Below are 26503 nucleotides of genomic sequence, written 5' to 3'. Positions count from 1 at the left end.
TTCTCATCATGCGGAAATACTCTAAATGCGTGTTGATTCTAAACGTGGAGGCAAAAACCAGAGAACCTGGAGAAAAATCCACACAACTGCAGGGAGAACGTGCAAACTCCAAATATACAGGCATCAGGGTCGGGATCGAACCCATGACCTCCTGTATAGCTGGTGAGGTAGTTAACATCTCGCCACCGTGGCGCCCTTATAGAGCGCTGCGTGCTTATCCAATTGCCAACACGTACCTTGATGCTGGCCGTGACCGTGCGGTTTGTCCGGTCGCCCGTGGTTGTCGTGACGACAACATCTGTTCCCCTGGCGACGGGAATCACCATGTGGCTCAGGTCAATGGTTGGCATGCGAGGCTTGTCCCGACCTGTGGGGCGGGGGGGGTCAGAGCAAAGGAGAATCAGCACTTAAAAGTTTAGAGCCGGCCTAAATCGAATTATTTTCGTAAATCGACCGTCGGCTCGGCAACTCGACTAATCGCACTAAACGCTCAAAAGTTGGGAAAAACAAAGCCTCAGCGCTTGCCAAAGAAGGTCGCGGCTTGACGTCATCGGCATCGTCTGCCGCACCGTGCTGGCCGTGGATTGTTGGAGAGTTTCCAGCCTTCGGGAAGCATGATTGCGGGGGGGGGGTGGCCATTTAAAAAAAGAGGGGTCCGAGTAATCGGCCACAAACTAAGTAGTCGATCGTTATTCTTGGTCGACTTAATCGACTCATTGTCCCGCTTCTCAAATGAGCAATGGCACGGCACCTGCATACATCGGCACCCCTTAGCCAATCGTGGAAATTCCAGATTCTCATGGCGGCAAACAAGCCTCTGCACAAGGTGACTGGAGTTCACTTGTCGCAAAATGGTGGGTACTCGTTTTTATCCACCCAGCTGTGATGATGGGCTGAGTTGATTGAGAACTGAACTCGCAACTTTCAGATTGCGAGTCGATCGTTATGGCCACAGACACAATTATAACAGTGTCTATTAACACTAATAATGGTAATTACAGCCATTAGTCACTCAATACACTGGTGAATGAAGGTTTACACTGTCGGGGAAGGACAATAAACTAAACACAAAATTGCTCCTTTGCGTTTAGATTTTTGTCCTTCCCCGCACCTCCGATTATCACGGTTGACTACGTACGGTGCGAAAGAAGTTCAACAGACATGCATACATAAGGTGGGTTTGTTTGACCATACGTCACCATGCTGGTCAGGCCAGAATGGTGAAAAAAGGAGTAGCCCAGTACCGGTTCGCATATCGCTTTCACGCTGATGTTAAGCCATTGCCTGGAGTCAAACCTGGGTTGCGGGATTCGTAGTGCGTGTAGCACTGCGCCACCGCTCCCCCGTACACTTAAAAAAAACAACAACACAGCAACCCATTGATTACCCTTGCATTTTGTTTGTTATTGAACGACTGTAAGCTAGTCAGTGATATATATATATTTTATAGGACAGGAATTGCGTTGTTTGTGGTAAAAGAAAATATCAGCACGGTTGGCTACAAACGGTGTGCGAAAGAAGTTCACCATAGAAACCCACACTTTACCGTCATCATTATCAATACTCACATTTTCCTACAATTCGCAATGTACATTTCAAAAACCGAGCCAGCCATCGTTTTGAGCAGAGGAAATTGTCATTGACCAGATCCTTCACTTGTTTTATATATACTCTATTACAAAGGGCACATTACCTATTATAACATGGGTAGTGGTCATAATAAAGTTGTAGTTATATTGACCATGGCCTAAATTGAAACCATCATCTGACATTTGTGCTAAAAATTCTTGAATATATTTACTCAGGAAAATCTCACTCAGCCTCGAGACTCCCACTTCAAGTGGTTCCTGGGCATTGTGACTTCTGGACCATTTTTGTTTTTAAATTCCTACTATAGAGGTTTTTGGGTTAGATCATGTAAATATAAGTGTGGTTAAACTCGCCACCACCCTACAACATTGCCAATTAGTAAGGTTTGTCACGTAAACAAAACGTACCAATTCGTTACTAGTACAGCACGCCGGTGTGTTGGAGAGTAAACCCACAACATTTACAAGTTGGGTACAATATTTCGCCAGTAATTTACTCCCTAACACACCGGTGTGCTGTACTAGTAACGGCACGTTCTGTTTACATGACAAACCTTACTAATTGGCTGTGTCGGGTGGTGGCGGGTTTAACGACACATTTATATATTTACGCGACCTAACCCAAAAACACCTCTATTACGGACAATATTGGTCGCGAAAGCCCACGTGTTAAATTGTTTTTAATGAGTGAACCCACTTTCTGTACCGCCACCTCGTGGGCACATCGCAGCCCAGCAGGGGAGGGGGGTTTGGCAAGTGCCCTCTTTGAACGTGCCCCGTTTCAGCCAAACCCCTTCGCCCTCCACAAGTACACGCAAGGCACCTCCTACGAACCCCAAACCCCACGCGTTCGCACGAGGGCCCCGCAAGGCAGCGCGGCGCGTAAACACACTGCGGGACGCTTTGCTGCCCAGTGTTCCCAGCAGGCAGTGAGGAGGGAGGGGCGGGTACACGCCTCCAGGCTTCTGCATCTCCATGAAGGCCCGGATGGTGGAGGTTGCCGAGTGGGAAGCTGCCGAAGCCTCGCTCACGTCCATGGCGTCTCTCCAGCCTGGCACGCACTCTTTGACGAGACAAATGGTCGGCGGCGCGGCACACAAGCAGCAGGGGCGTCGAGATACGCGCCCCCCCCCCCCCCCACCCCCAGCCAGATTTGCGGTGTCTGGTCCATCTACTTGCTCGCCCACCCACTCACTCACCCATATACTCAACTACTCAGCGCTCACTCACTCATTGAATTACTCACCCACTCACCCACCCCGCCGCTCACCCACCCACCCACTGGCACACCCACCTACACACTGGCACACCCACCCACCCACCCACTGGCACACCCACCCACCTACCCACTGGCACACCCACCCACCCACTGGCACACCCGCCCACCCACTGGCACACCTGCCCACCCACCCACTGGCACACCCACCCACCCACTGGCACACCCACCCACCCACGGGCTCACCCACCCACCTACCCACTGGCTCACCCACCCAACCACCCACTGGCACACCCACCCACCCACCCACTGGCACACCCACCCACCCACCCACTGGCACACCCACCCACCCACCCACTGGCACACCCACCCACCCACCCACTGACACACCCACCCACCCACTGACTGGCACACCCACCCACCCACTGACACACCCACCCACCCACTGACTGGCACACCCACCCACCCACTGGCTCACTCTTGCAGTGTCTGAGCCATCTGCGGTGGAACTCGCTGCCGGTCCCTGTCGTCGACTTTGTCACCGACTCTCCGCCAGTTAGTTCTGCCTAAGACTAAAGTCAGGAAATGTTCTGTAAAGCGAACGAAATGTAAACCGTTGGCGCCTTTGTTCCGCAAGACTGGTCGCAAGTACCAGACGCACTCATTTGTTCGCGGCTGCGAAATAACTCTGGGAGTTAATAACGGCCGTGTCGTGTGGTACAGGTCAAGGCCCAGCCCCGCGATTGCTCGCCTACGCCACTGCTGGCAGGTGAGCCTGCACGAGAGGGAGCCTCCTCTACGGGCCATTTGTTACGATGTCTTTCTTATCATACAACAAGCCGCACTCTCATGTCCAAGAGAACTGGGTCCAATTATTGGGTAAAACAGACCAAACCAAAACTAAGAAGAGGAGCTATTTTTGTTTGAATTCGGTAAACAACAAAAAAAACCCTCAAAATTTCAAGAGCCGCGCAATGCATGCGGTGACTACGAGCGCGGTGGTTACTTAATAAATAAACGTCACGTCAGGTTATCGCACAACGCGAAGAAGTGGGCGTTACCGCCGCCGCTCACCTTGCAAGATGGTAGTGCCCGTTTCCATGGCAATGGAAGAATCCATCTCCTCCCCCCTGTCCTCATCTGCTGCTGCATCTCCAGCGCCTGTACTGTCTGCATCATGCGTGGCCGTCGCTACGGAAACCCCCACCATCGACATCGTCGTGGCAATGGGCTTTGGCTTAATCAGCACCTGAAAGTACGGGAAACCATCACCATCATTACCATCATCACCATCATTACCATCATCATCATCATCACCATCATCACCATCATTACCACCAGCAGCAGCAGCAGCGATATCATCAACAATTAACGAATCATCCTCAACACAAGTGCGAGCCCCCCACCCGCACCTCCGATTAGCACGGTTGGCTACGTACGGTGTGAAAGAATTTCATCGTGCATACATATTCCATCTCAGTGGGCCACTCCCCAAGGCCATATCTGGCTGCCGGACTACCGGCTGAATAGTCCTGGATTACGGCATTAAAGTCGCTGCGTTTCACAACATCAGTGGGGTGGTAAACATCAACTGCAGACCACGAGCTACATTTGCGCTGGACAAATAATTTGCCACCGTCACGCAGCCGGTGTCGTGTGAACGTCGGCGGGTTGACCTGGCCGTGGACTGAGTGAGAAAAACGAATTCAACCGACCGGTGGTCACGTGGGCCGTTGGGAAAAAAGTTCAGTTTGCTCAAAGAAATCTGCGGAAGCGGCAACTTCCCGTGACAGCGCTTCATTTCCTATTTATTTTTGGAATGAGCGTGGGCATTGCACGACAACAAGATGGCCCGCGCGCTCTGGCAGAACGCAGAGTGACTTTCGGGACCCACAGAACCATCATAAAATTCACCCGCTACCCACCACGATGCCTAAGCGTAGCCTTGAACCGATGCCTTGTTCCAATCCTAGCGGCATGTGCGTGTACAGTACAAGTTTAAGGGCTGTAAAATCAGCCACATTTTGTTGGAATGGGTTTTCCAATTGAAAACAACATCAGAAAGTACACGTGAAATGAAACAATGCCAGTGACCGCCAACCCGCACATATGAACGGGCGCGGGGGAGGCCCGCATCCAGCAGTGGATTGAGAGAGCTGTAAATCATTACGCTGTTAAGCACTCGCGATGGCTTTGGCAATGATGACACCTGAATCTTTTTACTAATGATCGCAACCAAGGGAGCACGTGGGCCCGGGAGTGATTTACAGTTTGTTTGCAGACCGTCTGGATGTGGAATGCAACGAGCTTGGGTTCCGAGCCAAATTGAACCCAACGTGAACTCTTGACAGAGGCCCGAGCGTTCCCATTTTGGCGACGAGCCGAGCTGAGCGATCGTAACCTCAGCACAGCGTCATACATCACAGACGCGAGCCTGTGCTAACTCTGGGGCCTAATAAGGTAATGGTTGTAAGTCACGCTTTGTTAGTGTTTATGTTAAAAGACTTAGAGCACCTTCTGCCAGGAGCGCTGGATTAAAAATACCACTGCCCCGAACTGTAAAGTATTTAAGCAATGCTGCATTTGCCGTAACGGTTTACAAATATGTGGCGCCGGTGGCTAGGAGATGTCAACTACCTCGCCTGGTATACAGGAGGTCGTGGGTTCGATCCTGACTCTGATGCCTGCTGTATATTTTTAGTTTGCGTGTCTCTCTCTCTCTCCCCGTGGTCGCGTGGATCTTTTCTCCGGGTCCTCCAGTTTTTCCCTCCACATTTAGAAACATCGTGCGTTTGTAGTATTTGGCAGCGATACATTTCCACGTTGATAAGACACTATGTTGAGCAATCATTTGCAGCCAGTTGCTTTGAAAAAGAGCTATATAGCTCAGTGGGCCTTACCTGGTTAAATAAATCAATTTTTATAAATATTATATATCCCCCTCCATGCATTCTCTGCCCCAGCCACCGCATATTTCTGTCGAAGCCCATACTCAACCGACGCTTAGTGGGAGGTCGCTCATTCTCCTCTACTACCCCCATGGGCGTGGAAATCCCTCGCCCAGCCATCCATGCTGTCGACTCCCTGTTCAAGTACAAGACTCAAGACCTTCCTCTTTTCCTCTCCCTATGCCTGCCTGCCTCTCTCTACATAATAAACACAACCATTGTAAAGAGTCTCGATATGCAAATCCCCACTGTATCGTATTTGCTGTGTAGCATCAAAGACAATCATCCTTCACTGCTCACTGCCGTGACTAAACTGTGCTGATGAGGCGTAACAAGGACGAAACCAGTCCACGGTTGTCTATCACTGCATCCACTGCTGCTGTCGGTGAGATTTTGCTCAGGATATGCTGATGGCGTTTGCGCAAGTACAGAGAGGGCTGTGGTTGCTTTTTTGCACACTGACACGCGTGTCGCTTGAAGCACAGGCGCTATCCGCCGTGCCGACGCAAAGCCCGCAAGCGCACGCTCCCGCGCTTGGCACAGGCTTGGAGGAAAAAAAAAAACAAATCCAGAGGATGCTCATGAACAAGCCGGGGCCCAGCCGGCTGCTCTCAAAGAGGCACCGGCAATCGATTTCAAATCGGCCGTCTTCTCGTCGTCGCGAGCGGCGGACTCGTGCCCGGCAGAGGGAACTGTCTGTCGCGAGGTCGTGAAGCGAAATACAAAGTGGAGGGATGGAGTGGGGGGGAGACCGGAGGTGTGAACTGGCAGAGCCGTCCCCTAGGGTCACACGGTGAATCAGGGGTTAATGCGCTTTGGCGGGTGGGCCCACGCATCGATGTCACAGATGTAATACTTGCAGTTTAAACGATTAAAAACGATTATCATTTTTTTTTTTATTTGACCAGGTAAGGCCCACTGAACTGGGTAGCTCTTTTCCGGAAGCGACTTGGCCGCAAATGATAGCAAAACGGAGCGGCTCATCGCCGCGTGGAAATTTATAGCAGCCGAATTACTCTAAGATGCGTGATGCTGATTTTATATGTGGGGGGAAGAAACCAGAGGACGCGGAGAAAAATCCACGCGACCACGGGGAGAACACGCAAACTCAAAATATACAGCAGGCGTCAGGGTCGGGATCAGGCAAGGTAGTTGACATCTCCTAGCCACCGTGGCGTCGGTGGGGAGGAGGCACACGCGGTGTGACTTGCCCCAGGCCCCGCACCGCTCTCCCCCACCCCCTATAGACGGCCCTGTGAGCTGGCCTTGGGTAGCCACGGCCACACGACTCCGCTCACCTGGGGCTGCGTGTAAGGGTTTTTGGGCGGCAGGATTTTGGCGGCGGGGATGGGAGGCACACCGCCCGGCTTGTTCTGCGTCACGATCATCTTCGAGATGGTGCCGCCGCCGCCGCCGCCGCTGATTCCGGACCGTGCCGTCGTCAGGATGGTCGGCTTCAGCCCCGACGACGTTCCTTGGAGCCCCTTCTCGCCCTGCCCACCGCCACCAATCGTTGTCACCGTCGCGACCACCGACAAGGACATCATCAGCGTTACCGTCACTGTCGTGATCATTATTATTATTATTTACGTTTCTGTAAGACGCAGCAGACCCCAACAAAGGGCTTCAGAGCGCCGTGCAGTATTTTTTTTTAAACATCTCTAGTCCATCTAAAATATCATAGGAAGCACTTATCATGAATCATTATCAATATTCTCATCATCATCATCATCACTCCTGGCACCATTAAAAAGCATGTCGAGCGTCAAAATCATTACCAACATCATCATCACTATCATCGTCATTAACAGTATCAACATTACCATGATTAATGCTCTCACTATCATGGTGAGCCTTATCATAACCACGACCATCATCGCCATCGTCAGCGTCAAGCACGCTCCTCCCTGTTTTTGAACAAGTGAGACGCTCTTGAGGTTAACTGCATATTCATGAATTGCCGCTTTCACAATTTTACTCTTCGCAATTGCTCCATCGGCGTCGTGTCGTGCGATGAACTATCCATTCACAGAGCGGCGCATCACCCCGTGCGCTCGAGAATGGGCCCCGTCAACCGAGACACATGACCATATAACAACTTCGGAGATCCCTTCGTGTAAGCCCCTTGACTTGATACAAAATTAAAGAGCGATATACCCACGTGTGACGTCACGGCTTTGTTGTGCACTGTCACTGGTAACTGAACAATTTTAATTTTACCAGGTAAAGCCCCACACTGAGCTGCGTAGCTATTTTTCAGAAGCGACCTGGACACAAACGAAGTGGCTTGTCGCGTGGAAATTCATAGCGGCCAAATACTCTAAATGCACGTCGTTTCTAAATGTGGAGCGAAAAACCAGAGGACCCGGAGAACAATCCACACGACCACGAAGGAGAACATGCAAACTCCAAATATACAGCAGCAGGCGCCAAAGTCGGGATCAAACCCACGACCTGCTGCATACCAGGCGAGGGAGATAACATCTCACCGCCGTAGCACCCCATAACATGCTACACTTCAGGTTAGTGTTTAATCACTGGCGGCTGAAAGCTGGATTTGACCCCAAGAGCTCACGATATTGCCAGCTTGATGCTCTGACCGCTTAAGCTGCCGGGCCATCCAAATGTTTTCTTTTACGACCCTCGGGACACCCAGATTTCCCTTGTAAAGGGCACGACGCAGCCATCGCCCATCACAACACTTGCGCCAGACAGCAGGGTAAACGTTTTGGCGTACGCTTGGAAATATGCAACGGTCAAAGTAGCAGCACCATAAAGTTTGATTTTCAGTTGCGCCAAATGACCGTATCACCCGGAGATAAGTAGGGTTGAGCTTTGATAGTGCTTAGATGAGTCATAGCCATGCGTACAGCAGGTTCGGTATAGGCTGTGAAACTACGTTGCAGACATTAGAATGCATTGCTGTACTCGCCCCCACCAAAGACATGGGAAGATAATCTCATCCAGCAGTGGATTGACATAACAGGGCTGTGCGCGTACACAGGGGAAGGTGGAAATTACGTGAAAGGTAACCGCGAACAATGTTTTGCCATTTTTCCGGCCGTGATGGTACATTAGATCACAGTCCACTGATGCAATCAGCCAACGCGCCGAGTAATCACAGGCCGAACACGGCGTACAGACGGACCAGACGGCACGTGAGCACTGTGAAAATAGCGAGGTCATCTACGGGATGCGTCACGACGTTACTCAGTTAGGGCTCAGACGGAGAGGCGGAGAAAACCCGTCAAAGTGAAAAACAGCCACGGCGCCGAGCCTACTAACTGGTACCATGTGGAGCCTCCGAACGGCAGTGAACGTGGTAAGCCACGGTCCTGCCGCCGATGTTTTCCATTAACCCAACCGCTGCCGTGCTGAAAAACACACGGGCGGACGTCCACGACCCGTTCAACCGCGCGATCAAACGGCGCAAAGATTCATTTGCACGGCACGCACGAAATTCAACGTCGACTCAAGGCGCTTGACGACAAGAGGAGGCGTTTAAATTTTGATTTAAAGCTTTCGTGACTGCAGTAATTCATATTCTTAGTTGACTTTACCGAAAAAAACTAAGAATATGAATAAGAGGAGGCGTCTTCTGCAAAACAGGAAATGGATGAGTGGGTAGGAACATCTGTGATGGAGTGGAAATCACAGGAATAATAATTTGTTTACAGCCCATTGTCAATCCATTCCTAGATGACGGCCCTCCCTCCCCCCCCCCCCCATGGAGTATCAGTCATGGGGTTGTTTGACCGTACTTCCCCATGCCGGTAAGGGCGAGCTGAAGGGGAAGTCTGGTACAGGAAACCATCATGCACGGCAAGTTGTTATTGGCCGTGGGGATACAGCGTGAGCAGCAGAGGGCAGTGTATCAAACTCCAATATTGTATCGAACTCCCTATGCTCCCACCTCTATGCATCCCGGCTTTCACCAAGCCAGAGTGAGTAGCACGCGGATATTCTCATCCGGCAGTGGTCTGACTAAACGGCTCTATGTTTACACTGATGATGCATCACCGGCTTACTAAAGCTTACCACACTGGTTTTCTTTTCACCGTGTGACTCATCACGTCCTCTAAGTCAGTCACAAGCGAAAGTGGTGCATCTGCCAACATTGATCCTCTCCGCTGATGGCCCTGATCGCTGATCCAATGTTGGATATCGACAATTACACAGTGGTACCTGCCTGGAATGTGGAATTTCCACCACCGGCTCGGATGACCGGGACGACTAAGAGCCGTAAATGCAGAGGAGCGCTACTCAATGTAAATCACAACAGGGAAAAATGTTGCCATGAATTCTGACGCTTCTCTGAGTCTGCTTGAAAGGAAATTAGTTCAACCGATTTCAGAGTGAGGTGCTGTTATTGCTATCACCATCATTATCATCATCATCATCAGCCAAGATCTACTGGACATATGTGAACCACTAAACATCTGTTAAAGAGAGCTTTATAGCTCATCGGATTCCTTCCACCGCGAGCGAGATGATTTTTACCACTGCATCTCCGTGGCGGACGTCAACACGGAAATGTTCCTTGCTTGGCTGCCACTCCGTCTCTACGTATGTTGAACTTCTTTCGCACCGTTCGTGGCCAACCGTGCTAATCGGAGGTGCGGACCACCAGCCATTATCCCTTCTATAGACTTACTGCTGTAAGTTTTAATACAAAAAATGAATTCCGATGTTGGCCGAGTGGTTCAAGAGCATCAAGAGTGCTGAGCTGGTACAGCTGAGCTCCTGGGTTCAAATCCGGGTAACAGTTCTGCTGCGAATAAACAACCGGTTTCCCCCCCCCGAGTGCAGCGAGTTGACAGGCTCAGCCCGTTCACCAATGACTGCGCAGAAAATATATAAAATGAATACCCATTACATAAAATTTGGTTTGACACTTAAAATTGGGTAAATTCCCGGCTCTGAGAATGTCACGTATGAATTTTAAAAGCCAGCAGCAGGGTGGGTGGTAAGGTGCTGCCCCCTAGTGCGTGAACTAAAAATCACTCGATCTCAAGAGGTAGCTTTGCAATAACCGCTTCTATGGGCCGTTCTCTACCACACCGCCGACGCATTGCCCCATAAGAGTTTTGAATGGATTATTCATAACATTGCGCAAACTCAAGAAAAATTGCACGCTTCGAAATGGACCGCGACCTTCAAAGGAATGGCGCCATCCCCCTTTGTCACCCACCTCCCCCATGATCCATCTATCAAACAAATCACTTGAAACGCCGGTGTATGGATGGCAGCCAAGAGCAGTTTAGGCGAATGCTGTCGCAAGAGGTCACACGTTTGGCGCAGCGTGGGTCCTTCACTGACTATGCGCGGTGGATGAATTAACGATTAAACTTGCGTGCGTTTCTTAATGTCCATGTTTGAGGCTCCGTTATTGGACTGGGGCTGCCTTGCCCGGCTTGTTGTGTATGGTACGATGTATGGAGAGAGATGAAAAGAAGGTGGGAGGGGGTTGAGCGGCACACGCGTGCGGAGACTCACCGCTCCTCCCATGCTGGCTGCTCCCAGCAGCGTCGTGACGACGCTCTTCCCCGCGAGGCCCTGGATGGACGCTCCCTTGCCGGGCGCCTTCTGCACCACGATCACGTTCGACTTGGACGCCATCGACACCGGAATGGTCGTGATCTTCGTTGTTGTGCCTGCATTGTTGAACGACGACGAAAGTAATAAACAAGACGGCCAACTCTAGATTTGAAGCTTTCGTGACTGCAAGGATCCACAGTCTTTGGGGTTCTATTCGGTAAAGTCACGTAGGTAAAAAAAATAAAACAACAAAAAATAAAAACAACAAAAAATAAAACAACAAAAATACGGCCAACGCCTAACGTCCCCGTTTGAGGCGTCGGTGTCCGCACGATGCGTTCTCGCTTTCACGCGGTTCTCACACAATGCGGAGCGCGCACCGTTATAACGCGGTCGACTGCGAACTGCTTTCTCGAACTGCGAGGCCGAGCCGTACGATACAGCACGCGGAGTGATGCAGTCACACGTCGGCATACCCTGAAGTTATTCGTCCCGCCACCTTACCGTTGTGCGCGGTGTGCGTGCATCGTGTCTCACCAAGTTTTGTCGTGACATTACTCCTGCGGGGCAATCGTTTTTCGCTTCACTCGTTTCTCCGCTCACAGAGCGGGAGGACACGCAACCGCGGAGGGCGCGCATCTGCGGGCGAAGCGTCGCCTCGCATCTCAGGTGTGCGAATCTCACCGGACATGACGGTGGAACTCAGAAGTTTTCCGCCCAGCGATGACGCCAGCGACTTGGGCACCACCGTGATGATGTTGCCGCTGGTCGTTTTCAGGTAGGTGGGACCCGGCGATGCCACACGGGAGCTGACTGCTGCACGAGACGGACGCACGCACGCACGGACGGACGTCGCCTGCTCGCGTGTGAATTCCGCAACGCTTTCCAACGTGCGTTTTCTTTCCACGGGAGAACTGAACCGTCTCGAGACGCGCGTGAGGAGCGCGAGGCCGGGGCAGCGTGACGGGGGCGGAGGGGGGGGGAGCGTACCCGTTGGCGCGGTGACGAGGCGAGTGGTCACTACGGCAGCCGGGTTGCTCACCACCATGATAGGCGCCGCGGTGGTTGCCACGCCGGCCGGCTTCGGTAGGATTTTGCTCTGCGGCAGCTGCTGCGTGATGATCTTCACGCCTGCTTGAGCGTGGGAGTGGCATGCGCGGACGTGCGTGGAGCGATTGCAGAGTCCCGCGTTAAACGCCGACAGGGAACGCCACCTCGTGTGTGCGACGGCAAACTAGCGAAGAGACTTCGGAAGTAGTTCTTTCACGTCACCTTCCAGGGGCTTCACCGTTTAACGCAGTGTGGAGAGGTCCGAATTGATGCGCATTTTGTCTTGCGTGACAATACCGAAAGCGAAACTGAAAATATTAATTTAGAGCCGCCCATAGTCAATCAATCCACTGCTGGATGAAGGCCCCCGTGCCGCGTCGGCCGTGTGGGTCGTTCGATAAACGTCGCATGTTGTTGTACTCGGGAAAAGCATGACAATAAAAATACGCACAACCAAATCACCAGTGACAATAGGCAATAATGAACACGTGAAGAGACAAGAGAATTTGCGTTTGAATGAAGCAGCAGACACTTTAATGAAATTGTGAATGGGTGAATTCAAGCGCAAGCATATAAATTAATGAGTCAAAGAAGGAGCGAATGAAATTTTAAACAAATGAGTAGCCTAAAGGAATAATGAGAGCGTGAATAAACACATGAGCGAATGACTGAAAGTGTCAGTGATTTGAGTGATATAAAAACATTAGTGATACAATGAATTGCCGAAAGCGCCAGTGCATGAGTGAATGAAAGCGCGAGTGATGTCCGAATCAGAAAATAGAACACGCAGAACGAGCGAGTGAAGGCGGACGATACCCGACTCCTGCTTGATCTGGATGGTGGGTTTCTGAGCGGCGCTCTGTCCGCCTCCGCTGCCCGTGCCCATCTGCTGTGGCAGGTTGGTTGCCACGGCTCGAGCGGGGCCCATGACGGGCGCCTTGGCGGGTGGCCCCACCTTGCCGCCCGCCACCGCGCTCAGACCTGCCACGGCCGCAACCCGCGCATCCCTCACATTCAACTTCGGCTCCGACGTTTCGACGTTTCATTTCAAGCCGTTGAAACGTGCGTAATGATGTCGCACCTAGAATTACATTTCTTGTCACTGGCTTCCCCCCAACCCCCCCTCCCAATATTAGTGCAGCTGTGGCAACCACTACACCATCGCTCCACCAAAGATCCCCCGTATAGCCTTAACAGACTGTTGGTGCAAGTGCTGTTAACCGAACACCTATGAAGGCCGGCACGACACACGAGGGGGAGGGTGGCCAGCACCACGCCCGGCCGCCTTTGTCTCCCTTTAGCGGCGATGTTTACGCATCACACCAGGTGCTCACTTAAGGCTGAGTTGACCTACGGGAGGACCCAGGACCGGTTGAGATAATCGTCACCGGTGTTGGCCGGGAGCAGGAATCAAGCTCGGCTGGCCGGGGGCTCACAGCCCGGCGGAGCCAACCGCCGCAGCGCGCGCGCCCACGTGCTCAAGCCCCACTCACCTTGGTGCAGGGCGGCGTGCGAGCTCGTCGCCACGGAAACGGTGGCGGCCGAGGACCCGGTTGCCACGGCGATGGGCGCCCCCAGCAGCAGGGGCTGGCCGCCGTGCCCGCCCGAGCTGGACGCGATGAGCACGGGCGGCGCGCGGTGCTGGGGAGCGGCGGCGCCACCGCCCGGCTGCACGAGGCCGTGCGGCTTGGACAGGATGCCCGGCAGGAAGGTGGGGCCCGCGGTGGTGCTCACGATTATCACCTAGAGTCGACGTGGCGACGGGAGAGACACGAGGGAGAGACAGGAGCGGAGGGGGCTTAGCGGAGGACAGAGGGAAGTTGGTTGGTGGCACCGGGAGAAATGGGTGAGAGTTTAAAAGGTTAAAATTGTTTTGTTGCCGGAGCGTCTGGAGAAAAATGTATGAAAACTAAATAAAAACGTTATATGTTGGGTGCATGTACGGCCGTTCCATGTACTGCCATCTAATGACCACCTAGCGGACCGCAGAGCGCATTTGTCAGTTTCACAAATCTAGACGCAATCCACCAACCGTTGGCTCCACAAAGCCACATCACAGGCATCCGCCACAAAGGCCCTCCAGACAACGGCACAGACACACACACGCACACACACACGCACACAGACACACGCGTTCTTCCCCGAGACACCGTAAACAAACGGTGACGTCGCGCACCTTCTGCGTGGAGCTCGCCGTGGTGGGCGTGACGGGCCGTGTGAACGTAATCTTCACGGGCGACATGTGGTGCGTGTGCTGCTGCTGCTGCTGCTTCAACATCTGCTGCTGCTGCTGCTGTTGCTGCTGTGTTTGACTGCCGCCGCCGCCGCCGCTGCCGCCGGAAAACAGCGACCCGGCCGTAACGGAGACGCCGACCTTCGGCCCTGACAAGGCTGGGTGGCCCGCCGACACGGCGGTGGGGCTGGTGAGCATGGCGGTGGCGGTGGCGGGTGACGGCGGCGGCGGTGGCGGAGGCGGCAGCGGTGCCGGCGGCTGTGGCGAGGGCGACGTGGCGAGCCGGAGTGTGCCGTCGCTCAGAGCGAGCGACGGGGAGCCCGACGAGTCGGTGCGACGCCTCTTGCGGGGTTTTTCGTCGTCCTCGGAGCAGCTGACGCCTGAAAAAGGGCGCAGCCGGTGGAATGGGTGATGTCTAGTTACCAGGATTAAGTATGTCCCGTGTATGTATGCAAGTTGAGCTTCTTTTGCACCGTACGTAGCCAACCGTGTTTATCAGAGGTGCGGAGGAAGGACAACAAACTAAACACAAAATAAACGCAATGTCAATATTCGACAAATCGCTCCATTGCACATTATTCAATTCCGAACTGAAGGCCTTTTCATTCATCCGGGCGTATGCTGATAAGTAGGAAACCACATTTTGGACATTTGAGCGATTAGCCTAAATTATGTCAGACCTTTTTGGCACTTCACCACCTCTCCTGTGTAGGTTTCCTGGCTTGTGTGAGATGTTGGGATTGTGGTCTGGGATGTGGAGACTCAATGGGCTCTAATCTTTCTCTGTTGTGATGTGCGTGCCCTTTATTGTTTTGGTGCCATTCATGTATTCATTTTTATTTTAGGATTTGGGCCCTCATATATAATCAATGTAGAGCACTGTGGGATGCAATTAGCATGACGCTGTATATAAAATCATGATTATACCCAGGACAGCCTTGCTAAGACTGTCAATCCCGGCTCTCCTGGATTGGACAATCCTGTGAGAATCTCAGATTCTCTCTTTGAAGATAATGTACGAGTACGGAAAGTCATCTCCTGAAGATGATTATTAAGCTATCTGATTAGCTATGTGATCAGCTGGTACCGGCCTTCTTTTGGGTGGTAATATATTTTGCTATCGAGAACCGTCTTCCGGAAAAAAAATCTCAAAAACTAGATTAAACCACGCCTTCCGGAAGACCAATGTGTTCTCTAGATGCTGCTTTGTGTTTAGTTTGTTGTCCTTCCCCCGCACCTCTGATTAGCAAGGCTGGCTACGTGCGGTGCGAAAGTATTTCAACATACATACGTGTCCGAAGGGTGACACCCAACAATAGATTGTTGACTATACAGACGCAAGTCATAATTGTACGCAGAATGCTTCTTAAAGCCCAGCTTTTGCTTTAAAATACGGGAAAAAAAAAAACGCGTTTTATAATCTGCACCGTATTGTGAAAAAATGGCATTGCGGCGATCGTACTTTTGACGTAGACGGTGTTCCCACTGGGCAGCACGACGACGCTCGATGCTGGGCTGACCGGACGCGGAGACTTGGTGGGGACCACCGCTGCCGCCGCCGCTGCTGCTACTGCCGCCCCCGCCCCAACGCCGCCGCCGCCGCCACCACCGCTGCTGTTGTTGTTGTTGCTGCTGCTGCTGCTGGCGCCACCCAGTGGTGAGGTGCACACGGTCGGGGAGATTGGGGACGGGCTGGCATAGCTGTAGCTCACCACCACTGCAATGACAAACGTCCCCGCTTTATTGGTCTCGAGTGAATATATCCGCATCGGTTAGGGAAGGCGAGTGCTGGGTCACGTGCGGCGTTCGCTAGACCCCCCCCCCCCCCGATGTGTTTTCGGGTCGTGCCGCGCGTTTTATTCGACACGATGTCCGACGTTTCGCTCCACGTGCCGGGGAGCTTCTTCAGGCACTGAATGTAGCAGCAGCCAGCGCGTGTTCTCCGTGTATTGATTAACGTTTTTTTGGCCGCTGCTGGTGCCCGGCGTAATTGTTGCATGTAGGTAGGCGTGCGTAATTTATAATCTTTGTCACCTGTGCGTACAAGCTCAACATCAAACAACCCAAAAAGATATCAAGAGAATTCCAATGAACAACCGCGAATAAACCTACCTCGCAGCATGTGACATTACCTTGAAGTCACGAGTAATTTTGATAATTACTGTAAAATCTCGAATGCCAACTTATGGGGTACATATTAAACATTTGAACTGCAAACGGCAGTTCAAATGTGCAATCGTACCACAGCAATGTGGTACGATTGCACGAAAACCTTGGTCTCACAGACCCGAGAGAGTTTCAAAATGAGAAACTTTCAAAATAATTGTATTCATTAAGTATTGTATGAATTTAGTCCAAAAAAAACTTCATACTCCCAAGTTTAGCAGTGCACATTACCAAATGGCCACCCACGGCCCCCGGGGATCTAACCATGTAGCAATTTGCTGCGCTGCAAATTTCTACGTGTATTAATAAAAGCAATATAGTTGCAGACGTTCTCAATAAACCTCCCCCATGCTGTGTCGGTCTGACCATACTTCACTATGCTAGCTCGTGCAGGCTTGTAAAGAGTGGAGTCGCCCAGGAACGGTACGAGATATCATTAACCGCCCAGTACTCAGCCTATCTGGGACACTTTTGCATGCAGTGTCTATTTGCCCATCAACTTAACGAGTGGAGCTGATTAAGATTCACCGAGCCTACCAGTAGCCTGAATCCGGAAACTAGAATCTGGATATATAATCTGGTGTCCGGCATTAGGCATATATAACCCCGTTGCCAAAACCTGGAATGCAGAATCCCGAAATGGGCATCCAAACTCAAAAAAACCCGGAGTCCAGAATCTGGAACAGGCTCCCTCACCTTCCTTGTTGCCCGTGAGTCCCGGCGACGGAAGCGTGGAGTTGTGGGCGGACACGGCGAGGGCAGCCGAGTTGGCCGAGCGCGTCAGCACCGTCTGGGGCAGCAGCCGGGGCAGCAGCGGAACGAGCCGGCGCCCCTCAATGGACCACTCCGTGCCGCTGTTGGGCCCCGACACGCTGCGGTGGAGGGTGGAGCGGTGGGGAGGGGGATGGGGCAAGTCAGTCTTCTTCTATGTAACATGTAAGGCCTCTCTGGCAAGCCACGGCCATATGAGGGCCTCTCCATGCCATGTGGGTCATGACGGTCGTTTGTATGTAAAGTAAGTTGAACTTCTTTCGCACCGTACGTAGCCAACCGCGCTAATGGGAGGTGCGGGGAGAAGGACTACAAACTAAACGCAAAAAGCAGTTCTAAAGAAACGAGTCTTCAATCTAGCAAGGCTAGAGTGGCTTCCTAATATCAGAAGAGAATTCCACATGGCCGCAGAGGCGCATCTGAAAGGAGTAGGGCAAATCAGTGCCCCTGTATGTAACATGTACAGCCTCTCTGTCAAGCCACGGCTGGATAAGAGCCTCCCCATGCCACGTGGGTTGTGGAGGTTGTTTGACCGTATTTTGCCAAGCTATTCAGCTTGGCTTGTTACCACAATGGAGTGGGCTGCACTGCCCTCTGCTGCCAACCACGTAACCTCCTCTATACGAAATCCACATTAACTGTAACGAAGGGAAGACGTGCAGCTCTGGTGAAAAAAAAGAAAATAATTTCGATTTAAAGCTTTCGTGACCGCAGGGATTCATCTTCTTGGTTCTTTCGGTAAAGTCATCAGGTCTCCTTTTAATTAGGACATCCAAAAAGGGTAGCTTGCCATCTTTTTCTACTTCCATGGTAAATCTGATGGCTGGGTGTATGGAATTGATGTGGTCGAGGAATTGGTCTAGAGCAGGCCGGCCATCGTAATTGTATAGTGAATATACAGCAGTGTGGTATACAGTAGGGTTGGTAGAATAATACATAGTGTAATATTACAAGTCTAATATTTTATAGTCTAAAGTATAGGGTAGTGTATAGTAACGCATTGTATAATTCAAGGGTGGGGTTTGTCTATGGCAGTGTATATTACGGTGTATAGTCGTGTAATGTAGAAGAAAGTTTAGTTGGAAACATATCAATATAATGCATAATGTTAGAGCTTACATTGGGCTGTGTATACGATATTATACAATGTAGTTTAGATTGGAAGGCATAACATTGTAATGTATAGTAGTCTAGTTTATAGCATAGTTGTAACACAACACAGGACAGAGCAGCGCATCGTGGCTGTTTCTCCCCCCTCCTCCGTTCCGAGCATAGATGGACTCGTCTGTCTGAACAAAGCTCGTCGCTTTCCGTGGTGCTAACGTTGAAAAGAAAAAAGAAACCGCCACTTTTTTCGACATAGAAGTGTAATGTATAACGACTTATTGTTAGTGGGCTCAGCTGATTGGAGAGTATATTGAGTTTATTGATAACATTGATGTAGTTATTTTTAGTTTTTTTTATCAGTTTACTATATGGTATTCATTATATAGTGTAGTGTATACCCAGTTACTTTATGTTAATAGCTCAAATTATTTAAGAATATATTGAGTACATTTATTATATTGATGTAGTTTATACTTAGTCCTTTCACATCGGCTTATTGTATGATAGTTGGGTAGTTGCAGTTCTTTAGCGTCAATATACTAAATGCCTCTTTTGATATGTAAACTCTGACTTTAACATAGCTACTCCCGTGACCAGTTACATGCTAATCCCTCACACTAACATCATGCTAATCTCCCAGTTACATGCTAATGTCTGACTTTAACACCCTGCTAATCCAACACATTAACACAGCTACTTCAATGCTAAATTCTTCTGTTGATATGTTAACTCCTTTGTCAAGGCGCTCTGCTCCTCCCACCCAGCTTAAAAAATGCTGCCAAGCTTAGCAGCGTTCACTGAAGCGCTGTCGTCCCGACAGTTCTGTTCCTTCACCTGAAGAAGGCTACTTGTGTTGTGGCCGAAACGTCGTGAGGATTTTATTTTATTATGTTTTATTTTTATTATTTTATTTCCATTCTACGTGACTTTACCGAAAGAACCAAGAAGACAGAAAATAATGTTTTGCCCAATTGTAATTCAACTGTGCTGCTATCAGCGTCATGTGATCACGTGACACACGACAGAGGAATTATTTTTAGGAACCGTCACGGCGAGTGGTGTAACACCACGTGTTCGAGAATTGGTTGCAGAAGATGACTTCACAGAACTACTTTTTAGGTCACTGCAATTCCCATCTTTACCACAATAGGAAAAAAAAACGGAGCCACTTGGCCTCCTCAATAAATAACTTTCGTGAAGGCCCGAGTGCACTAAGTCGTGGCAAGGCAACTGACAATGGGGCACAGTTACCCATCTTGCGAGCGTACTCACTGGAAAGCGATGGTGGAAAGCCTTTCATCGTTGTAAGCCCTGCGCACCTCCGCGCGGTGCCGTTCCGTGGAAATGCTGAACACCTTTCTGAGCTCGCTGAGCAGATCGCGCTTCTCTACGGTGAGGTCTCCCTGAGCGCGCAAGGCGCTCACAGCCGCCGCGTACGCCTCCAGCTCTGGGCACAAAAACCACAACGACGCAGGCAGCCAGGTAAGGCCCACTTAGCTATATAGCTTTTTTTCCAGAAGCGACCTGGTCACAAATAAGGTAAACTATTGTAATTTTAACAAGGTAAGGCCTATTGAGCCGTGCAGCTTTTTTTCAGAAGCAAACTGGCCACAAATTATAGCCCAATGAAGTGGCTTATCATATGGGAAGGTAAACCAGCCAAATACTCTAAACGCATGTTAATTCTAAATGTGGAGAGAAAAAACGGAGGACCCAGAGGAAAATCCAATAGGTAAGGGAGTGAGGAGAATGCCAGGTATTTTTTTTGTAAAGTTTAGTTTAGATGGGGCCCCTGTTGACAACCACAATGTTTTCGACAGAGCAAAAGAGCAAAAACATTTAAAACGCCGTTCACATTTACGTTCCACGTTTTATTTTAATTTAATTAGAGCAGTCAACGTTTGGCTTTGGCAAATCAAATATTTGGGGGGGGGAGGCACCTGAACCAATTGCCGCATCCACCCCCTGCACAGTTGAAAGTGTAAAGTTACGCCACTGAATGCGGGTGCAAATTGGTCTTAAGGCAACATTTTAAGGCTTGTGTCTTCCATTGTAAGTTTCCAAAAAAATATATATAAATCTTTAACCGTAATATCTCCCATCGTTCCCAGCATCTCCCAAAACGACTTCCCTCCAATCCCCCACCAGCTCAGCTCACCCAGCTTGCGAAGTATGCCCAGGCACTCCTCGCGGGCCAGGTCCAGCAGGGTGGGCCACACCGTTGGCATCTTGGCATCACCGTGTCACGCGCACCTAACCCGCACGCACCATGCAATCGGAGTGCACATTACGTGTAAAGTCAAAACAGGGCAAATCGGTTGCGTTTGGTTAACAGGCAACATTAATTCCCAGCTGTCATTCTATTTATACTGCAAGTGTTTACATGTTCCACTGGGGTTCTGTCTGTCAATGTTGGCTTCTGTACGTGTCCCACTGTGGTTCTGTGTGTCTATGTCTGCCAAAGTTGGCTTCTGTAGATGTCCCACTGTGGTTCTGTGTGTCTATGTCTGCCAAAGTTGGCTTCTGTAGATGTCCCACTGTGGTTCTGTGTCTCTATGTATGCCGATGTTGGCTTCTGTAGATGTCCCACTGTGGTTCTGTCTCTACGTCTGCCAATGTTGGCTTCTGTAGATGTCCCACTGTAGTTCTGTGTCTCTATGTCTGCCAATGTTGGCTTCTGTAGATGTCCCACTGTAGTTCTGTGTCTCTATGTGTGCCAATGTTGGCTTCTGTACGTGTCACACTGTGGTTCTGTGTCTCTATGTCTGCCAATGTTGGCTTCTGTAGATGTCCCACTGTGGTTCTGTGTCTCTATGTCTGCCAATGTTGGCTTCTGTAGATGTCCCACTGTGGTTCTGTGTCTCTATGCCTGCCAATGTTGGCTTCTGTACGTGTCACACTGTGGTTCTGTGTCTCTATGTATGCCGATGTTGGCTTCTGTAGATGTCCCACTGTGGTTCTGTGTCTCTATGCCTGCCAATGTTGGCTTCTGTACGTGTCACACTGTGGTTCTGTGTCTCTATGTATGCCGATGTTGGCTTCTGTAGATGTCCCACTGTGGTTCTGTGTCTGTATGTCTACCAATGTTGGCTTCTGTACGTGTCCCACTGTGGTTCTGTGTCTCTATGTCTGCCAATGTTGGCTTCTGTAGATGTCCCACTGTGGTTCTGTGTCTCTATGTCTGCCAATGTTGGCTTCTGTACATGTCCCACTGTGGTTCTGTCTCTATGAATGCCGATGTTGGCTTCTGTAGATGTCCCACTGTGGTTCTGTGTCTCTATGTCTGCCAATGTTGGCTTCTGTACATGTGCCACTGTGGTTCTGTCTCTATGAATGCCGATGTTGGCTTCTGTAGATGTCCCACTGTGGTTCTGTGTCTCTATGTCTGCCAATGTTGGCTTCTGTACATGTGCCACTGTGGTTCTGTCTCTATGAATGCCGATGTTGACTTCTGTAGATGTCCCACTGTGGTTCTGTCTCTATGTCTGCCAATGTTGGCTTCTGTACGTGTCCCACTGTGGTTCTGTGTCTCTATGTCTGCCAATGTTGGCTTCTGTACATGTCCTACTGTGGTTCTGTGTCTCTATGTCTGCTGATGTTGGCTTCTGTACGTGTCCCACTGTGGTTCTGTCTCTATGTCTGCCAATGTTGGCTTCTGTACATGTCCTACTGTGGTTCTGTGTCTCTATGTCTGCTGATGTTGGCTTCTGTACGTGTCCCACTGTGGTTCTGTCTCTATGTCTGCCAATGTTGGCTTCTGTAGATGTCCCACTGTGGTTCTGTCTCTATGTCTGCCAATGTTGGCTTCTGTAGATGTCCCACTGTGGTTCTGTGTCTCTATGTCTGCCACTGTTGGCTTCTGTACGTGTCCCACTGTGGTTTTGTGTCTCTACGTGTGCCGATGTTGGCTTCTGTACGTGTCCCACTGTGGTTCTGCGTCTCGTCTCCGCATCTGTCAATCTCCGACCGTGCGCCCCTTGTCTTCCCCGATGTCTCGGCTTGGCTGAGCCTAATCCAGTCCCCGTCGACATCACTGTACCTCTCGATGTCGACCGTCTCTGTTATTCCCCTCTTAAGTCACGGGGCATCTCCGCGTATCTCCATTGCCGAGGCGTGGCGGCCTGTCTTGACTATACTTCACCACCCTGGTCAGCACACACGCCTGTATCTCTCTTGCGTGCAACTTACCGTGTTTACATCAATCTCCGCCTGTCTCTCTTCTCGCTGCGTTCACGTGTCGGAGCGCGGCGTTTCCAAAGACACCTTTGTGTGTCTCTCTCTCTCGATGTCTAAACCCTTATCTGCGTCTCTCTCTCACAAAACCACCGCCTCTCCCGTGTCTCTACACCGCGTCTGTCTTCTCCCCCACCTCCCCCTTCACGCACACATAGGACTACAGCACAACAATAGCCCTGATACGGTCGAGGATAAACTACGGGGTGATGGTGGTGGTGGGTGATAAAGCCAAACCGCTCACCTACGCCCGCGCGGCCCGCCGCCTGCCTCGCACCCAACTCGGTAGGCGTTCTAGGCGAGGCCGAGGCTCCGCGGCGGGAGTCGTGCAACGTTGCCCGGTTACATCCCGAGCGCGCCAGCTTCTTAACCGAGACGCTGCAAGTCTCTCCGTGCAGACGAAGTGGAGGTTGAAGCTTAATCCACGCCCGGGTTTGCACGCTCCCGAATTGCGTGAACAACAACAAACAAACAAATAACAAACACCCCCAACGAGGATCCTTCACGAGGCAGAGGCCGCCGCTGGTGGCAGCCTCCACCGCACCCGGATGAAGTCAAGGGGCTGAGAGGATGCAGGGCTGAGCTCTGTGGGACTTTTAGTTGTGGTGATTTGTAATCACATAAGCTACAGGGATCACGAGGACCTGGACTTTTAGTTGTGGTGATTTGTGGCATGTAGTAATCACACAAGCTGCAAGGATCACGAGGACCTGTACTTTTAGTTGTGGTGATTTGTGGCATGTAGTAATCACATAAGCTGCAAGGATCACGAGGACCTGTACTTTTAGTTGTGGTGATTTGTGGCATGTAGTAATCACACAAGCTGCAAGGATCACGAGGACCTGTACTTGCAGTTGTGGTGATTTGTGGCATGTAGTAATCACACGAACTACAGGGATCACGAGGACCTGGACTTTTAGTTGTGGTGATTTGTGGCATGTAGTAATCACACGAGCTGCAAGGATCACGAGGACCTGTACTTGCAGTTGTGGTGATTTGTGGATTGTAATCACACGCGGTGCAAGGATCACGAGGACCTGTACTTTTAGTTGTGGTGATTTGTGGAATGTAATCACACGAGCTACAAGGATCACAAGGACCTGTACTTTTAGTTGTGGTGATTTGTGGATTGTAATCACACGCGGTGCAAGGATCACGAGGACCTGTACTTTTAGTTGTGGTGATTTGTGGAATGTAATCACTCGAGCTACAAGGATCACAAGGACCTGTACTTTTAGTTGTGGTGATTTGTGGATTGTAATCACACGCGGTGCAAGGATCACGAGGACCTGTACTTTTAGTTGTGGTGATTTGTGGAATGTAATCACACGCGGTGCAAGGATCACGAGGACCTGTACTTTTAGTTGTGATTTGTGGAATGTAATCACATAAGCTACAAGGACCACAAGGCATCTGGGAACCTTGCAGTGCTGTGCTTTGTAGGACCTGCACTTTTGGTTTGGTGACGCCGTTTGCGATGTAATTCCACAATATACAGGGACCACAGGGCAGCGTGAAGCTCTATAACAGTACAGTATTACCCATTGCTTTGTAGGACTTGTACGTTTCGTTGGTGGTGCTGTATGGAATTTAATCACACGCGGTACGAGGACCACAATGCATCTCGAGAAAATGTAACAAAGGGCTACACCAATACAATGGACTATTAACTTTTGCAACGTGAGCCTATTTGGACATGTGACGGTTTGCAAATGTTTCTTGCCGTTGCTTTTCACACCTGATGACGACCGTTTGTGTTATGGTCGAAACGTCCTGAGAATTTTTATTGTTTTATATATATTTTATTGTTTTATATATATTTTATTGTTTTATTGTTTACATTCAACGTGACTTTACCGAAAGAGCTAAGAATATGAATTACTGCAGTCACGAAAGCTTTAAATAAAAAAAAACACAGTTCATTTATTTGGTCACAGCTGCCAAGGCGTTGGCAAAACGTGCGAGTCCTAGAAGAGACCGTGCAACTTCGCTGCGCAATCTTTCGTGGAATTGACCGCCCGACAAGGCCCCCTGCGATTGGTGGCATCACGATGGCTCTGCACAGGATCTTGTGCAAATTTTCCTTGCCAAAAATTCTAAACGTGCAAAGCCTCCATGTGGCCAGCAGATGGCGGACGAGTTCCACGTACACTTTTGATTGCTCTGCTATAATCTTGGTTCTTTCGGTGAAGTCACCACGTAGAAGGGAAACAATAAAATAATAATAAAAATATAAAACAATGAAATTATCACGACGTTTCGACTGCAACACAAGCAATCATCATCAGGTGTGATAACCACAACAAGAAAATTTGAAAAAAGTGGCGGTTTTTTTAACGTTAGCACCACGGATAGCGATTGCTCTGCAATAGTTTTTAACCTTTACTGTAGCAATTTGTGTTTCGATGATTTACCTTCTAATAAAATCTGGCCATGTCTTGCACTCCCCAGAAAGGTCATCTCGCACCCCCAGGGGGTACAGCAAGCACCCCAGGTTATGAAACCACTGCTCTATGCCAAAACAACCTCGACACATTCGTCACTCACACCGCCTGAAAAAGACGTTTCGGGCATTGCCCCTTTTCCGCAGCACGTTGAGAGGCCACTCCGCCTCCCTGGCCTCTGTGTGTGCTGTGAAGAACGTGGCCAATGCCTGGAACGTGGCCAATGATATACTCGTTCCTTTTTAAGGCCACGTTGTTGTTGACGAATGTGTCTGAGCGCTCCTGTTATTTGTGCTCCGTGTGATGTACACGGGAGAGGACGACGCAGAGGCGCGAGGAGGAACCGCCGACGAGTGGGGAACGGCAGCGAGGCAGTGAGCCTGCGACAGATTTCCCCCCCCTCCCCCCAAAGCTCTGCGGTCCTCAATATATGAAGGGGTTATCGACAAACGAATGAGTATTCTTACATGTGGAAAGACACCGGAGCACCTGGCGAAAATCAACGAGTGCGAGGGTGCAACACTCTATCCCACACAAAGGCGGAAGTCCACATTTTTATTTCGCGCTTTCTCGTGGCCCCTCCTCGACGCCCACGGGAAGGGAGTTTCGCGGCGTCTGTGCGGTGATCCACCAACCCTAGCTACGGCCACCAACAGTTCTGGAACACAGGTGTGCGCATCACTTCCACCCGGCTGTGTCCATCATCCAGCAGTGGATTGACAAATGGCTGGTTGTTGCTCGCCATCGAACAAAGACGGTCACTTGCATCGCGCAGCGCTTTCAGATTGCGCTTCTGCGGCCGTCTGGAACGCTCTTCCTTCCGATATTAGGACGCGACTGGAGCCGTGCACGTTAAAATAATCGAGTTTGACAACTCATTTCTGTAGAACTGCTTTTTGTGTTTAGTTTATTGTCCTTCCCCCGCACATCTGATGAGCACAGTTGACTACGTGCGGTGCGAAACAAGTAAAATATACATACGTACATTATTATCATTATTATTAAAGCAGTAATGTCTACTTCATCGCAAGCCGGAAAACGGTGCAAAGTGAGCTCCTGGATTGTGGTTTTTTTGGGGAAGCAGAGCCAGTGGATCTTTGAAGTGCAGCACGGCTGAGCTGAAGCGCCTTGTGCCATGCAAAAAAAAAATTTCCACAGCAAATGCTCAACATCTCGAGACGGTGAATCGAGACGCGCCATGCCGAACG

At 50.4% G+C, this 26503-nt stretch overlaps 1 protein-coding gene across 8 annotated transcripts in view; it reads right to left on the bottom strand.

Annotated features, from left to right (window-relative positions):
• The window catches only part of EMSY (EMSY transcriptional repressor, BRCA2 interacting), a 32749-nt gene extending 9313 nt beyond the window's left edge, over window positions 1-23436 (bottom strand). Inside the window, exons 1-16 of one of the 8 annotated variants that reach the window (XM_032972161.2) lie at window positions 23096-23435; window positions 22807-23011; window positions 20777-20871; window positions 19891-20065; window positions 17437-17612; window positions 16037-16291; window positions 14518-14954; window positions 13835-14084; window positions 13158-13322; window positions 12282-12425; window positions 11976-12107; window positions 11250-11407; window positions 7052-7246; window positions 3880-4054; window positions 2482-2652; window positions 237-367 (exon numbers count right to left, since the gene is read on the bottom strand). In XM_032972161.2, the coding sequence (XP_032828052.2) occupies window positions 237-367; window positions 2482-2652; window positions 3880-4054; window positions 7052-7246; window positions 11250-11407; window positions 11976-12107; window positions 12282-12425; window positions 13158-13322; window positions 13835-14084; window positions 14518-14954; window positions 16037-16291; window positions 17437-17612; window positions 19891-20065; window positions 20777-20846 (2634 nt within the window). In that variant the 5' untranslated portion in view covers window positions 20847-20871; window positions 22807-23011; window positions 23096-23435. Of the gene's footprint in view, window positions 1-236; window positions 368-2481; window positions 2653-3879; window positions 4055-7051; window positions 7247-11249; window positions 11408-11975; window positions 12108-12281; window positions 12426-13157; window positions 13323-13834; window positions 14085-14517; window positions 14955-16036; window positions 16292-17436; window positions 17613-19890; window positions 20066-20776; window positions 20872-22806; window positions 23012-23095 lie in introns of all 8 variants that reach the window. The other 7 variants (XM_032972165.2, XM_032972167.2, XM_032972160.2 and 4 more) reach the window with 7 other exon arrangements.
• Between the last annotated feature and the right edge of the window lie 3067 nt (window positions 23437-26503).

The sequence above is a fragment of the Petromyzon marinus genome, chromosome 47 (genome assembly GCF_048934315.1).
Source record: "Petromyzon marinus isolate PM22_M1 ecotype Great Lakes invasive population chromosome 47, UKy_Petmar_22M1.pri1.0, whole genome shotgun sequence".
Lineage (NCBI taxonomy): Eukaryota > Metazoa > Chordata > Hyperoartia > Petromyzontiformes > Petromyzontidae > Petromyzon > Petromyzon marinus.
The sequence above is the reverse complement of the archived record's forward strand: the minus strand, read 5'-3'. Positions and strand labels throughout refer to the sequence as shown.